The sequence below is a fragment of the Oncorhynchus gorbuscha genome, linkage group LG22 (genome assembly GCF_021184085.1).
Source record: "Oncorhynchus gorbuscha isolate QuinsamMale2020 ecotype Even-year linkage group LG22, OgorEven_v1.0, whole genome shotgun sequence".
Taxonomy (NCBI): domain Eukaryota; kingdom Metazoa; phylum Chordata; class Actinopteri; order Salmoniformes; family Salmonidae; genus Oncorhynchus; species Oncorhynchus gorbuscha.
In genome coordinates, this window is record NC_060194.1 from 46973150 (window position 1) to 46985279 (window position 12130).

At 48.1% G+C, this 12130-nt stretch overlaps 1 protein-coding gene across 1 annotated transcript in view; it reads left to right on the top strand.

Annotated features, from left to right (window-relative positions):
* The first annotated feature begins 910 nt into the window (after positions 1–910).
* Positions 911–12130, top strand: part of LOC124009868 (very-long-chain enoyl-CoA reductase-like) — a 29174-nt gene continuing 17954 nt past the window's right edge. Inside the window, exons 1-3 of the mRNA XM_046322085.1 lie at positions 911–1130; positions 1471–1522; positions 4507–4551. Coding sequence (XP_046178041.1) covers positions 975–1130; positions 1471–1522; positions 4507–4551 — 253 coding nt within the window. The 5' untranslated portion in view covers positions 911–974. The remainder of the gene's footprint in view (positions 1131–1470; positions 1523–4506; positions 4552–12130) is intronic.

Genomic DNA, 12130 nt, shown 5'->3' on the forward strand with positions numbered 1-12130 from the left:
CCAGGGACATGCTACTACAGTAGCACCATACCGTTAACCAGGGACATGCTACTAGAGTAGCACCATGCTATTAACCAGTGACATGCTACTACAGTAGCACCATGCTGTTAGCCAGGGACATGCTACTACAGTAGCACCATGTTGTTAGCCAGGGACATGCTACTAGAGTAGCACCATGCTATTAACCAGGGACATGCTACTACAGTAGCACCATGCTGTTAGCCAGGGACATGCTACTACAGTAGCACCATGTTGTTAGCCAGGGACATGCTACTAGAGTAGCACCATGCTGTTAGCCAGGGACATGCTACTAGAGTAGCACCATGCTATTAACCAGGGACATGCTACTACAGTAGCACCATGTTGTTAGCCAGCGACATGTTACTACAGTAGCACCATGCTGTTAGCCAGGGACATGCTACTACAGTAGCACCATGTTGTTAGCCAGGGACATGCTACTACAGTAGCACCATGCTGCTAAACAGGGACATGCTACTCCAACTGCCTCCCAAATGTCATCATCAAAAGTAGTGCACTTTCTAGGGGATCGGGTGCCATTTTGTGACTCGGCCCTGATGTCACCGTGTCAGAATGTAGCAAGGGGACGCCAGAACGTTCTATCAGATGGCATATCATGTTTAGACTAGTCAGATGGGTTGGAGATGTGTTCATGGGTCTAACATATATGGAAATAATTGACGGTGAAGGCCACAGGATATGGCAGATAGCTGGCATCAGGAACAATGTAGTCTAACATCAGATCCCCCTAACATCCTCTCATGTTGCTCAAACCTATTTCTCACTGAGATAATTATTAGGGTCATATACACACGCACACACACACACACCACAGGGTTAGTCATGTCGAGGTTATCTTAACCCCCTTGTCAGACAGCAACTAGGGCCCGACAGTCACACACCACAGGGCAGATAGGGCCTGACAACCACACACCTGGAAGGTAGGCATTAGAAGCATGGATTTAAAAAGCCTTTTTGTGGTAGCCCAGTTTATAAAGACAAGATGTGCCCATGGTATGACGGCAGGAAAGGCCAAAAAGGATAAGAATTATATTTTCTATGAGGTGGAGATTCAGGATTCCAAGAAGTTGAAGCTTTGCTACTTGGACAAGGTAAGTAAAAAAATATAAACAACTTCTCTCATTTCATTTCATTGGCTGCTAAAGTAAAAACTCTGTAATTCACCTGTTTAGAAAGTAGGTAGTAACTGTACCAGACATTTCCCTTTTTGTCCTCACAAGTTGTATTCTGTATTATGGGGCAACCTACGGTACTGATTTTAGGGCTCTATTTAATCTGGGAATGAAGTCTGCTACATTTCATTCATGCTGTGAAGCTGAACTTCCCGGATGAGGATTCAATAGATCCCTTTAATTTTGTGAAACTGAGGATTTGGGACAGTAGATACTTAATGTCAATTTGTTTATGTGTAATAGCTGTGTATTCTGTCAGGTGGAACCTAATGCCACTATTGGAGAGATCAAGTGTCTATTATATAAGATCTGTGAGTACCCTGCCTCTGTCCTGTCTCTGTCTCTGTCCAGTCTCTGCCTGGTCTCTGTCTGGTCTCTGCCTGGTCTCTGCCCTGTCTCTGCCTGGTCTCTGCCTGGTCTCTGCCCTGTCTCTGTCTCTGTCCGGTCTCTGCCTGGTCCCTCCTGGTCTCAGCCCTGTCGCTGTCCAGTCTCTGTCCTGTCTCTGCCCTGTCTCTGCCCGGTTTCTGTCCGGTCTCTGCCCTGTCTCTGTCCAGTCTCACTGGTCTCTGCCTGGTCTCTGCCCTGTCGCTGTCCAGTCTCTGTCCAGTCTCTGGCCTGTCTCTGCCCTGTCTCTGCCCTGTCTCTGCCTGGTCTCTGCCTGGTCTCTGCCTGGTCTCTGTCTCTGCCTGGTCTCTGCCTGGTCTCTGCCTGGTCTCTGTCTCTGCCTGGTCTCTGCCCTGTCTCTGCCTGGTCTCTGTCTCTGCCCTGTCTCTGCCTGGTCTCTGCCTGGTCTCTGCCTGGTCTCTGTCTCTTCCTGGTCTCTGCCCGGTCTCTGCCTGGTCTCTGTCTCTGCCCTGTCTCTGCCCTGTCTCTGCCTGGTCTCTGCCCTGTCTCTGCCTGGTCTCTGCCTGGTCTCTGTCTCTGCCTGGTCTCTGCCTGGTCTCTGTCTCTGCCTGGTCTCTGCCTGGTCTCTGCCCTGTCTCAGCCTGGTCTCTGCCCTGTCTCTGTCCAGTCTCTGTCCGGTCTCTGCCTGGTCTCTGCCCTGTCTCTGTCCGTTCTCTGCCTGGTCTCTGCCCTGTCTCTGCCATGTCTCTGCCGTGTCTCTGTCCGGTCTCTGCCTGGTCTCTGCCCTGTCTCTGTCCAGTCTCTGTCCAGTCTCTGTCCGGTCTCTGCCCGGTCTCTGTCTGGTCTCTGTCTCTGCCTGGTCTCTGCCTGGTCTCTGTCTCTGCCTGGTCTCTGCCCTGTCTCTGCCTGGTCTCTGTCTCTGCCCTGTCTCTGCCTGGTCTCTGCCCTGTCTCTGCCTGGTCTCTGCCTGGTCTCTGCCTGGTCTCTGCCTGGTCTCTGCCTGGTCTCTGCCTGGTCTCTGCCTGGTCTCTGTCTCTGCCTGGTCTCTGCCTGGTCTCTGCCTGGTCTCTGCCCTGTCTCTGCCTGGTCTCTCCTGGTCTCAGCCCTGTCGCTGTCCAGTCTCTGTCCAGTCTCTGCCCTGTCTCTGCCCTGTCTCTGCCCGGTCTCTGTCCGGTCTCTGCCCTGTCTCTGTCCAGTCTCACTGGTCTCTGCCTGGTCTCTGCCCTGTCGCTGTCCAGTCTCTGTCCAGTCTCTGCCCTGTCTCTGCCCTGTCTCTGCCAGGTCTCTGCCTGGTCTCTGCCTGGTCTCTGTCTCTGCCTGGTCTCTGCCAGGTCTCTGCCTGGTCTCTGTCTCTGCCTGGTCTCTGCCCTGTCTCTGTCTGGTCTCTGTCTCTGCCCTGTCTCTGCCTGGTCTCTGCCTGGTCTCTGTCTCTGCCTGGTCTCTGTCTCTGCCCTGTCTCTGCCTGGTCTCTGCCCTGTCTCTGTCCGGTCTCTGCCTGGTCTCTGCCCTGTCTCTGCCTGGTCTCTGTCTCTGCCCTGTCTCTGCCTGGTCTCTGTCCATGTCTCTGTCCGGTCTCTGCCTGGTCTCTGTCCAGTCTCTGTCCGGTCTCTGCCTGGTCTCTGCCCGGTCTCTGTCCAGTCTCTGCCCTGTCTCTGTCCAGTCTCTGTCCAGTCTCTGCCCTGTCTCTGTCCAGTCTCTGTCCGGTCTCTGTCTGGTCTCTGTATCTGCCTGGTCTCTGCCAGGTCTCTGCCTGGTCTCTGTCTCTGCCTGGTCTCTGCCCTGTCTCTGTCTGGTCTCTGTCTCTGCCCTGTCTCTGCCTGGTCTCTGCCTGGTCTCTGTCTCTGCCTGGTCTCTGCCCTGTCTCTGCCTGGTCTCTGCCTGGTCTCTGCCCTGTCTCTGTCCGGTCTCTGCCTGGTCTCTGCCCTGTCTCTGTCCGGTCTCTGCCTGGTCTCTGCCCTGTCTCTGTCCAGGTCTCTGCCTGGTCTCTGCCCTGTCTCTGTCCGGTCTCTGCCTGGTCTCTGCCCTGTCTCTGTCCAGGTCTCTGCCTGGTCTCTGTCCAGGTCTCTGCCCTGTCTCTGTCAAGTCTCTGTCCAGTCTCTGCCTGGTCTCTGCCTGGTCTCTGTCCAGGTCTCTGCCTGGTCTCTGTCCGGTCTCTGTCCGGTCTCTGCCCGGTCTCTGCCCGGTCTCTGTCCAGTCTCTGTCCAGTCTCTGTCCAGTCTCTGTCCAGTCTCTGTCCAGTCTCTGTCCGGTCTCTGTCCTGTCTCTGTCCAGTCTCTGTCCGGTCTCTGTCCTGTCTCTGTCCGGTCTCTGTCCGGTCTCTGTCCGGTCTCTGTCCGGTCTCTGTCCAGTCTCTGTCCGGTCTCTGCCCTGTCTCTGTCCAGGTCTCTGTCCGGTCTCTGCCTGGTCTCTGTCCAGTCTCTGTCCGGTCTCTGCCTGGTCTCTGCCCTGTCTCTGTCCGGTCTCTGTCCAGTCTCTGCCCTGTCTCTGTCCAGTCTCTGTCCTGTCTCTGTCCGGTCTCTGTCTGGTCTCTGCCTGGTCTCTGCCCTGTCTCTGTCCTGTCTCTGCCTGGTCTCTGCCTGGTCTCTGTCCGGTCTCTGTCCAGTCTCTGCCCTGTCTCTGTCCAGTCTCTGTCCAGTCTCTGTCCTGTCTCTGTCCGGTCTCTGTCTGGTCTCTGCCTGGTCTCTGTCCGGTCTCTGTCCAGTCTCTGCCCTGTCTCTGTCCAGTCTCTGTCCAGTCTCTGTCCAGTCTCTGTCCAGTCTCTGCCCTGTCTCTGTCCGGTCTCTGTCCGGTCTCTGTCCGGTCTCTGTCCGGTCTCTGCCTAGTCTCTGCCCTGTCCAAATGAGGAATTCGGAACTTCACATTACTTCCTGAAATGACTGAATTGATCCCAACCCTGATGATGTCCTAATAATGTTTCTGAAGTGAATAAAGTCATTTGTGATGGTTACAGATCCCAAATGGTACCCAGCCAGACAGGCTTTGTCTCTTCACCCAGGTACGTCCTCCTCTGAATCCTTAAGCTCTCGTCACTGACATACACATTGACATATACAGTGACAGGAGGAAGATTTTTAGAAATACAACTGTATCAACAATATCAACATTATCACACATTTCAACACTAGAAGTAACCAGTGGGTCAACAGTGTACAGTTTGTTTGTCGTTACGTGAATGTTTTCCTATTGGGACGGCTAGCCGGTGCCTATGGGTTGTTACGGTGACCGGTATTACGGTATTACCGCCACATCGGCGGTCACAAGTCATGAAGGTAGTCAAATTCCATGAGACCATTTAGTCACGGTAATTAGGCTTCTTCCAAGCTCGAATGCTGCTGATGGTCATTAGTAGCCTCCAGACTGGCTAACTGCCTGGTACTCAGCACTCTATTGTCCCTCTAATCACTCTGACGTCAATGCAAATGTAATGGAAAATATAATCAAACACTTCATGCGAGCCAATGAGCTTGTGTTGCACAATTTTTATATAGGTTATAAACAATTATATATAGGGTATAAACAATACCACCCTGCATACCACCCTGCATCCCACCCTGCATACCACCCTGCATACCACTGCTGGCTTGCTTCTGAAGCTAAGCAGGGTTGGTCCTGGTCAGTTCCTGAATGGGAGACCAGATGCTGCTGGAAGTGGTGTTGGAGGGCCTGTAGGAGGCACTATTTCCTCTGGTCTAAAAAAAAATATCCCAATGCCCTGCGTAGGGTGCCGTCTTTCAGATGGGACGTTAAACGGGTGTCCTGACTCTCTGAGGTCATTAAAGATCCCATGGCACTTATTGTAAGAGTGGGGGTGTTAACCCCGTGTCCTGGCTAAATTCCCAATCTGACCCTCAAACCACCACGGTCACCTAATAATCCCCAGTTTACAATTGGCTCATTCATCCCCCTCCTCTCCCCTGTAACTATTCCCCAGGTCATTGCTGCAAATGAGAATGTGTCAACTTACCTGGTAAAATAACAGATAAATAAAAAATGGAAAATAATAAATGCATGAGAAAACAGAGTGATGGCCTCTATTAAAAAGAGGAGGATCCCATCAGCTTTCTATAGGCTAGGCCTACTATATTTATTTCTCAAATGTCCTAATATTAAGCACATTGCTTCTCTTTACAAAAGTAGTATAGCCTACCTGGCGAGCATGAAAATGAACCAGGGGAAAAACAGTCCTCATTCTCTAATTATGTGCATTGATGACATGTATTTTTACCCTGCTCCTGGAGCATGATAATGGTCCATTGTAAATCAAAACAAATGTCATACATTGTCAGCAAACTTAACATGTGTAAATATTTGTATGAACATAACAAGATTCAACAACTGAGACATAAACTGAACATGTTCCACAGACATGTAACTAACAGAAATGGAATAATGTGTCCCTGAACAAAGGGGGGGACAAAATCAAAAGTAATAGTCAGTATCTGGTGTGGCCACCAGCTGCATTAAGTACTGCAGTGCATCTCCTCCTCATGGACTGCACCAGATTTGCCAGTTCTTGCTGGGAGATGTTACCCCACTCTTCCACCAAGGCACCTGCAAGATCCAGGACATTTCTGTGGGGAATGGCCCTAGCCTTCACCCTCCCATCCAACAGGTCCCAGAAGTGCTCAATGGGATTGAGATCTGGGCTCTTCGCTGTCCATGGCAGAACACTGACATTCCTGTCTTGCAGGAAATCATGCACAGAATGAGCAGTATGGCTGGTGGCATTGTCATGCTGGAGGGTCATGTCAGGATGAGCCTGCAGGAAGGGTACCACATGAAGGAGGAGGATGTCTTCCCTGTAACGCACAGCATTGAGATTGTCTGCAATGACAACAAGCTTAGTCTGATGATGCTGTGACACACTGCCCCAGACCATGACGGAGCCTCCACCTCCAAATCGATCCAGCATCCGCGACTCGTCAGTGAAGAGCACTTTTTGCCAGTCCTGTCTGGTCCAGCGACGGTGGGTAGGCGGCGTTGTTGCTGGTGATGTCTAACTCAGGCAGTTGTTGTTGTTGCCATCCTGTACTTTTCCCGCAGGTGTGATGTTCGGATCTACCGATCCTATGCAGGTATTTTTACACATGGTCTGCCACTGCGAGGGCGATCAGCTGTCTGTCCTGCCTCACTGTAGCGCTGTCTTAGGCGTCTCACCGTACGGACATTGCAATTTATTGCCATGGCCACATCTGCAGTCCTCATGCCTCCTTCTAAGGCATGTTCACACAGATGAGCAGGGACCCTGGGCATCTTTCTTTTGGTGTTTTTCAGAGTCAGTAGAAAGACCTCTTTAGTGTCCTAAGTTTTCATAACTGTGACCTTCACTGCCTACCGTCTGTAAACTGTTAGTGTCTTAACGACTGTTCCACAGGTGCATGAATTGTTTCTGGTTCATTGAACAAGCAGGGGAAACAGTGTTTAATCCCTTTACAATGAACATCTGGGTTAAATTATTTGGATTTTTACGAATTATCATTGAAAGACAGGGTCCTGAAAAAGGGATGTTTCTTTTTTTCTGAGTTTATATACATATATATTTATTTTTGATTTATATTTATTTATTTTATTTTATCCCAGCCCCGTCACCGCAGGAGGCCGTTTGCATTCTGGTAGGCCGTCATTGTAAATCAGAATTTGTTCTTAACGGGCTTGCCTGGTTAAATAAAGGATTAATATATATATATATAAAATAAAGACTCCACTATGCAAGTAACCATTTCAATAGAAATGTTAATATTATTGTTTATCTCATATTGTTTATATCAGTTTATATCAGTACCAGTCAAAAGTTTCAGAACACCTTCTCGGGTTTTTCTTGATTTTTTTTTACAATTGTTTTCATTGTGGAATAATAGTGAAGACATCAAAACTATGAAATAGCAAAGAAAATGTAGTAACCCCCCAAAAAGTGTTAAACAAAACATATTTTACATTTGAGATTCTTCAAAATAGCCACCCTTTTGCCTTGATGACAGCTTTGTACACAAACAACTCTAAAATGAAGCATATAGGAGTACCATTTATGAACCTCTCAACACATAAATCCATGTGCTCCTGTCTATTTTATTCAGCTTTGTTCAATTGTATTCTTCATACTATACAATTATATTAAATAATGCCACAGAATTCTCAGCAAATCTTGTCTGCTAAATGAACTAGTGTAGCCCACAGCCGTATGGCACAGCCAGATCAGGACCTAACAGAAGGATTGACTCAGAGGATTCTATTCTGTTCTTCTGAAATAGACTACATTTTCTTCATATCATGTTTCTTTAGACCTGTCTAAAATAAATCATGGATTTATTGTGAAGGTGTAGAATATATTACATGGATTTATTGTGGAGGTGTAGAATATATTACATGGATTTATTGTAGAGGTGTAGAATATATTACATGGATTTATTGTGGAGGTGTAGAATATATTACATGGATTTATTGTGAAGGTGTAGAATATATTACATGGATGTATTGTGGAGGTGTGGAATATATTACATGGATTAATTGTGGAGGTGTAGAATATATTACATGGATTTATTGGACATGTTAAAATGTATATGTTCCAAAGGTCTGCATCAGTGGCCTGTAGACTGTGTGTAGAAGTCATTAAAGGCTAAATGTGTTTACGTTAATTAACGGTCAATTACAGTGAGAGCGACAGTTATCACCGGCTGATGAAATTTTGTGACTCTGCCCTAGTCTGTGCCCACATTCTCTTTTGTCACATGACCTCTCGTATGACGGACTGGAAGACATAGCTGTAACCCGATGATGTTTTGACACCACCCGAAGAGTCTGGACAGCTGAGACCTGAACTTCTCTGACATAACAGATAGGTCTTGTAAGGTTCTGTGCCAAAAGCACTAGCTGGCCAATAGCAGGTCACAGAGAGGACTGTAGCTATGAGATATGAGATATGTGTGTTTGTGTGCATGCATTCCTGCCCATCTGATACTCCATGCAGTCTAAATCAAACATGATATTGAAAGAAAACAAGTACTATTTGATCCCTGGTCTCTCAGAGCTTTGGAAGGATAGAGTAACAGGGCACGGAAGTCAAGCCTGATTACATTTTAGTCATGTAACAAATCAAATCAAATCAAATTTTATTTGTCACATTCATATGGTTAGCAGATGTTAATGCGAGTGTAGCGAAATGCTTGTGCTTCTAGTTCCGACAATGCAGTAATAACCAACAAGTAATCTAACTAACAATTCCAAAACTACTGTCTTATAGACAGTGTAAGGGGATAAATAATATGTACATAAAGATATATGAATGAGTGATGGTACAGAGCAGCATAGGCATGATACAGTAGATGGTATCGAGTACAGTATATACATATGAGATGAGTATGTAAACAAAGTGGCATAGTTAAAGTGGCTAGTGATACATGTACTACGTAATGATGCAGTAGATGATATAGAGTACAGTATATACGTATGCATATGAGTTGAATAATGTAGGGTATGTAACATTATATTAGGTAGCATTGTTTAAAGTGGCTAGTGATATATTTTACATAATTTCCCATCAATTCCCATTATTAGAGTCAGTGTCAGTGTGTTGGCAGCAGCCACTCAATGTTAGTGGTGGCTGTTTAACAGTCTGATGGCCTTGAGATAGAAGCTGTTTTTCAGTCTCTCGGTCCCAGCTTTGATGCACCTGTACTGACCTCGCCTTCTGGATGATAGCAGGGTGAACAGGCAGTGGCTCGGGTGGTTGCTGTCCTTGATGATCTTTATGGCCTTCCTGTGACATCGGGTGGTGTAGGTGTCCTGGAGGGCAGGTAGTTTGCCCCCGGTGATGCGTTGTGCAGACCTCACTACCCTCTGGAGAGCCTTACGGTTGTGGGCGGAGCAGTTGCCGTACCAGGCGGTGATACAGCCCGCCAGGATGCTCTCGATTGTGCATCTGTAGAAGTTTGTGAGTGCTTTTGGTGACAAGCCAAATTTCTTCAGCCTCCTGAGGTTGAAGAGGCGCTGCGGCGCCTTCTTCACGATGCTGTCTGTGTGAGTGGACCAATTCAGTTTGTCTGTGATGTGTATGCCGAGGAACTTAAAACTTACTACCCTCTCCACTACTGTTCCATCGATGTGGATAGGGGGGTGTTCCCTCTGCTGTTTCCTGAAGTCCACAATCATCTCCTTAGTTTTGTTGACGTTGAGTGTGAGGTTATTTTCCTGACACCACACTCCGAGGGCCCTCACCTCCTCCCTGTAGGCCGTCTCGTCGTTGTTGGTAATCAAGCCTACCACTGTTGTGTCGTCCGCAAACTTGATGATTGAGTTGGAGGCGTGCGTGGCCACGCAGTCGTGGGTGAACAGGGAGTACAGGAGAGGGCTCAGAACGCACCCTTGTGGGGCCCCAGTATTGAGGATCAGCGGGGTGGAGAAGTTGTTGCCTACCCTCACCACCTGGTGGCGGCCCGTCAGGAAGTCCAGTACCCAGTTGCATAGGGCGGGGTCGAGACCCAGGGTCTCGAGCTTGATGACGAGCTTGGAGGGTACTATGGTGTTGAATGCCGAGCTGTAGTCGATGAACAGCATTCTCACATAGGTATTCCTCTTGTCCAGATGGGTTAGGGCAGTGTGCAGTGTGGTTGAGATTGCATCGTCTGTGGACCTATTTGGGCGGTAAGCAAATTGGAGTGGGTCTAGGGTGTCAGGTAGGGTGGAGGTGATATGGTCCTTGACTCGTCTCTCAAAGCACTTCATGATGACGGAAGTGAGTGCTACGGGGCGGTAGTTGTTTAGCTCAGTTACCTTAGCTTTCTTGGGAACAGGAACAATGGTGGCCCTCTTGAAGCATGTGGGAACAGCAGACTGGTATAGGGATTGATTGAATATGTCCGTAAACACACCGGCCAGCTGGTCTGCGCATGCTCTGAGGGCGCGGCTGGGGATGCCGTCTGGGCCTGCAGCCTTGCGAGGGTTAACATGTTTAAATGTCTTACTCACCTCGGCTGCAGTGAACGAGAGTCTGCATGTTTTCATTGCAGGCCGTGTCAGTGGCACTGTATTGTCCTCAAAGCGGGCAAAAAAGTTATTTAGTCTGCCTGGGAGCAAGGCATCCTGGTCCGTGATTGGGCTGGTTTTCTTCTTGTAGTCCGTGATTGACTGTAGACCCTGCCACATACCTCTTGTGTCTGAGCCATTGAATTGAGATTCTACTTTGTCTCTATACTGACGCTTAGCTTGTTTGATAGCCTTACGGAGGGAATAGCTGCACTGTTTGTATTCGGTCATGTTACCAGTCACCTTGCCCTGATTAAAAGCAATGGTTCGCGCTTTCAGTTTCACGCGAATACTGCCATCAATCCACGGTTTCTGGTTAGGGAATGTTTTAATCGTTGCTATGGGAACGACATCTTCAACGCACGTTCTAATGAACTCGCACACCGAATCAGCGTATTCATCAATGTTGTTATCTGACGCAATACGAAACATATCCCAGTCCATGTGATGGAAGCAGTCTTGGAGTGTGGAATCAGATTGGTCGGACCAGCGTTGAACAGACCTCAGCGTGGGAGCTTCTTGTTTTAGTTTCTGTCTGTAGGCAGGGATCAAGAAAATGGAGTCGTGGTCAGCATTTCCGAAAGGAGGGAGGGGCAGGGCCTTATATGCGTCGCGGAAGTTAGAGTAACAATGATCCAAGGTTTTTCCACCCCTGGTTGCGCAATCGATATGCTGATAAAATTTAGGGAGTCTTGTTTTCAGATTAGCCTTGTTAAAATCCCCAGCTACAATGAATGCAGCCTCCGGATAAATGGATTCCAGTTTGCAAAGAGTCAAATAAAGTTTGTTCAGAGCCATTGACGTGTCTGCTTGGGGGGGAATATATACGGCTGTGATTATAATCGAAGAGAATTCTCTTGGTAGATAATGCGGTCGACATTTGATTGTGAGGAATTCTAAATCAGGTGAACAGAAGGATTTGAGTTCCTGTATGTTTCTTTCATCACACCATGTCTCATTAGCCATAAAGCATACGCCCCCGCCCCTTTTCTTACCAGAAAGATGTTTATTTCTGTCGGCGCGATGCGTGGAGAAACCCGCTGGCTGCACTGCCTCCGATGGCGTCTCTCCAGTGAGCCATGTTTCCGTGAAGCAAAGAACGTTACAGTCTTTGATGTCCCTCTGGAATGCTACCCATGCTCGGATTTCATCAACCTTGTTGTCAAGAGACTGGACATTGGCGAGGAGAATGCTAGGGAGTGGTGCACGATGTGCCCGTCGCCGGAGTCTGACCAGAAGACCGCCTCGTTTCCCTCTTTTACGGAGTCGTTTTTTGGGTCGCCGCATGTGATCCATTCCGTTGTCCTGGTTGAAAGGCAGAACACAGGATCCGCGTCACTAAAATCATATTCTTGGTCGTACTGATGTTGAGTTGACGCTGATCTTATATTCAGTAGTTCTACTCGACTCTATGTAATGAAACCTAAGATGACCTGGGGTACTAATGTAAGAAATAACACGTAAAAAAAAAAAAAACTGCATAGTTACCTACCAGTATGCTACCTGCCGGTAGGCTTCCTGCCTGTGTGTGTGTGTGTGTGTGTGTGTGTGTGTGT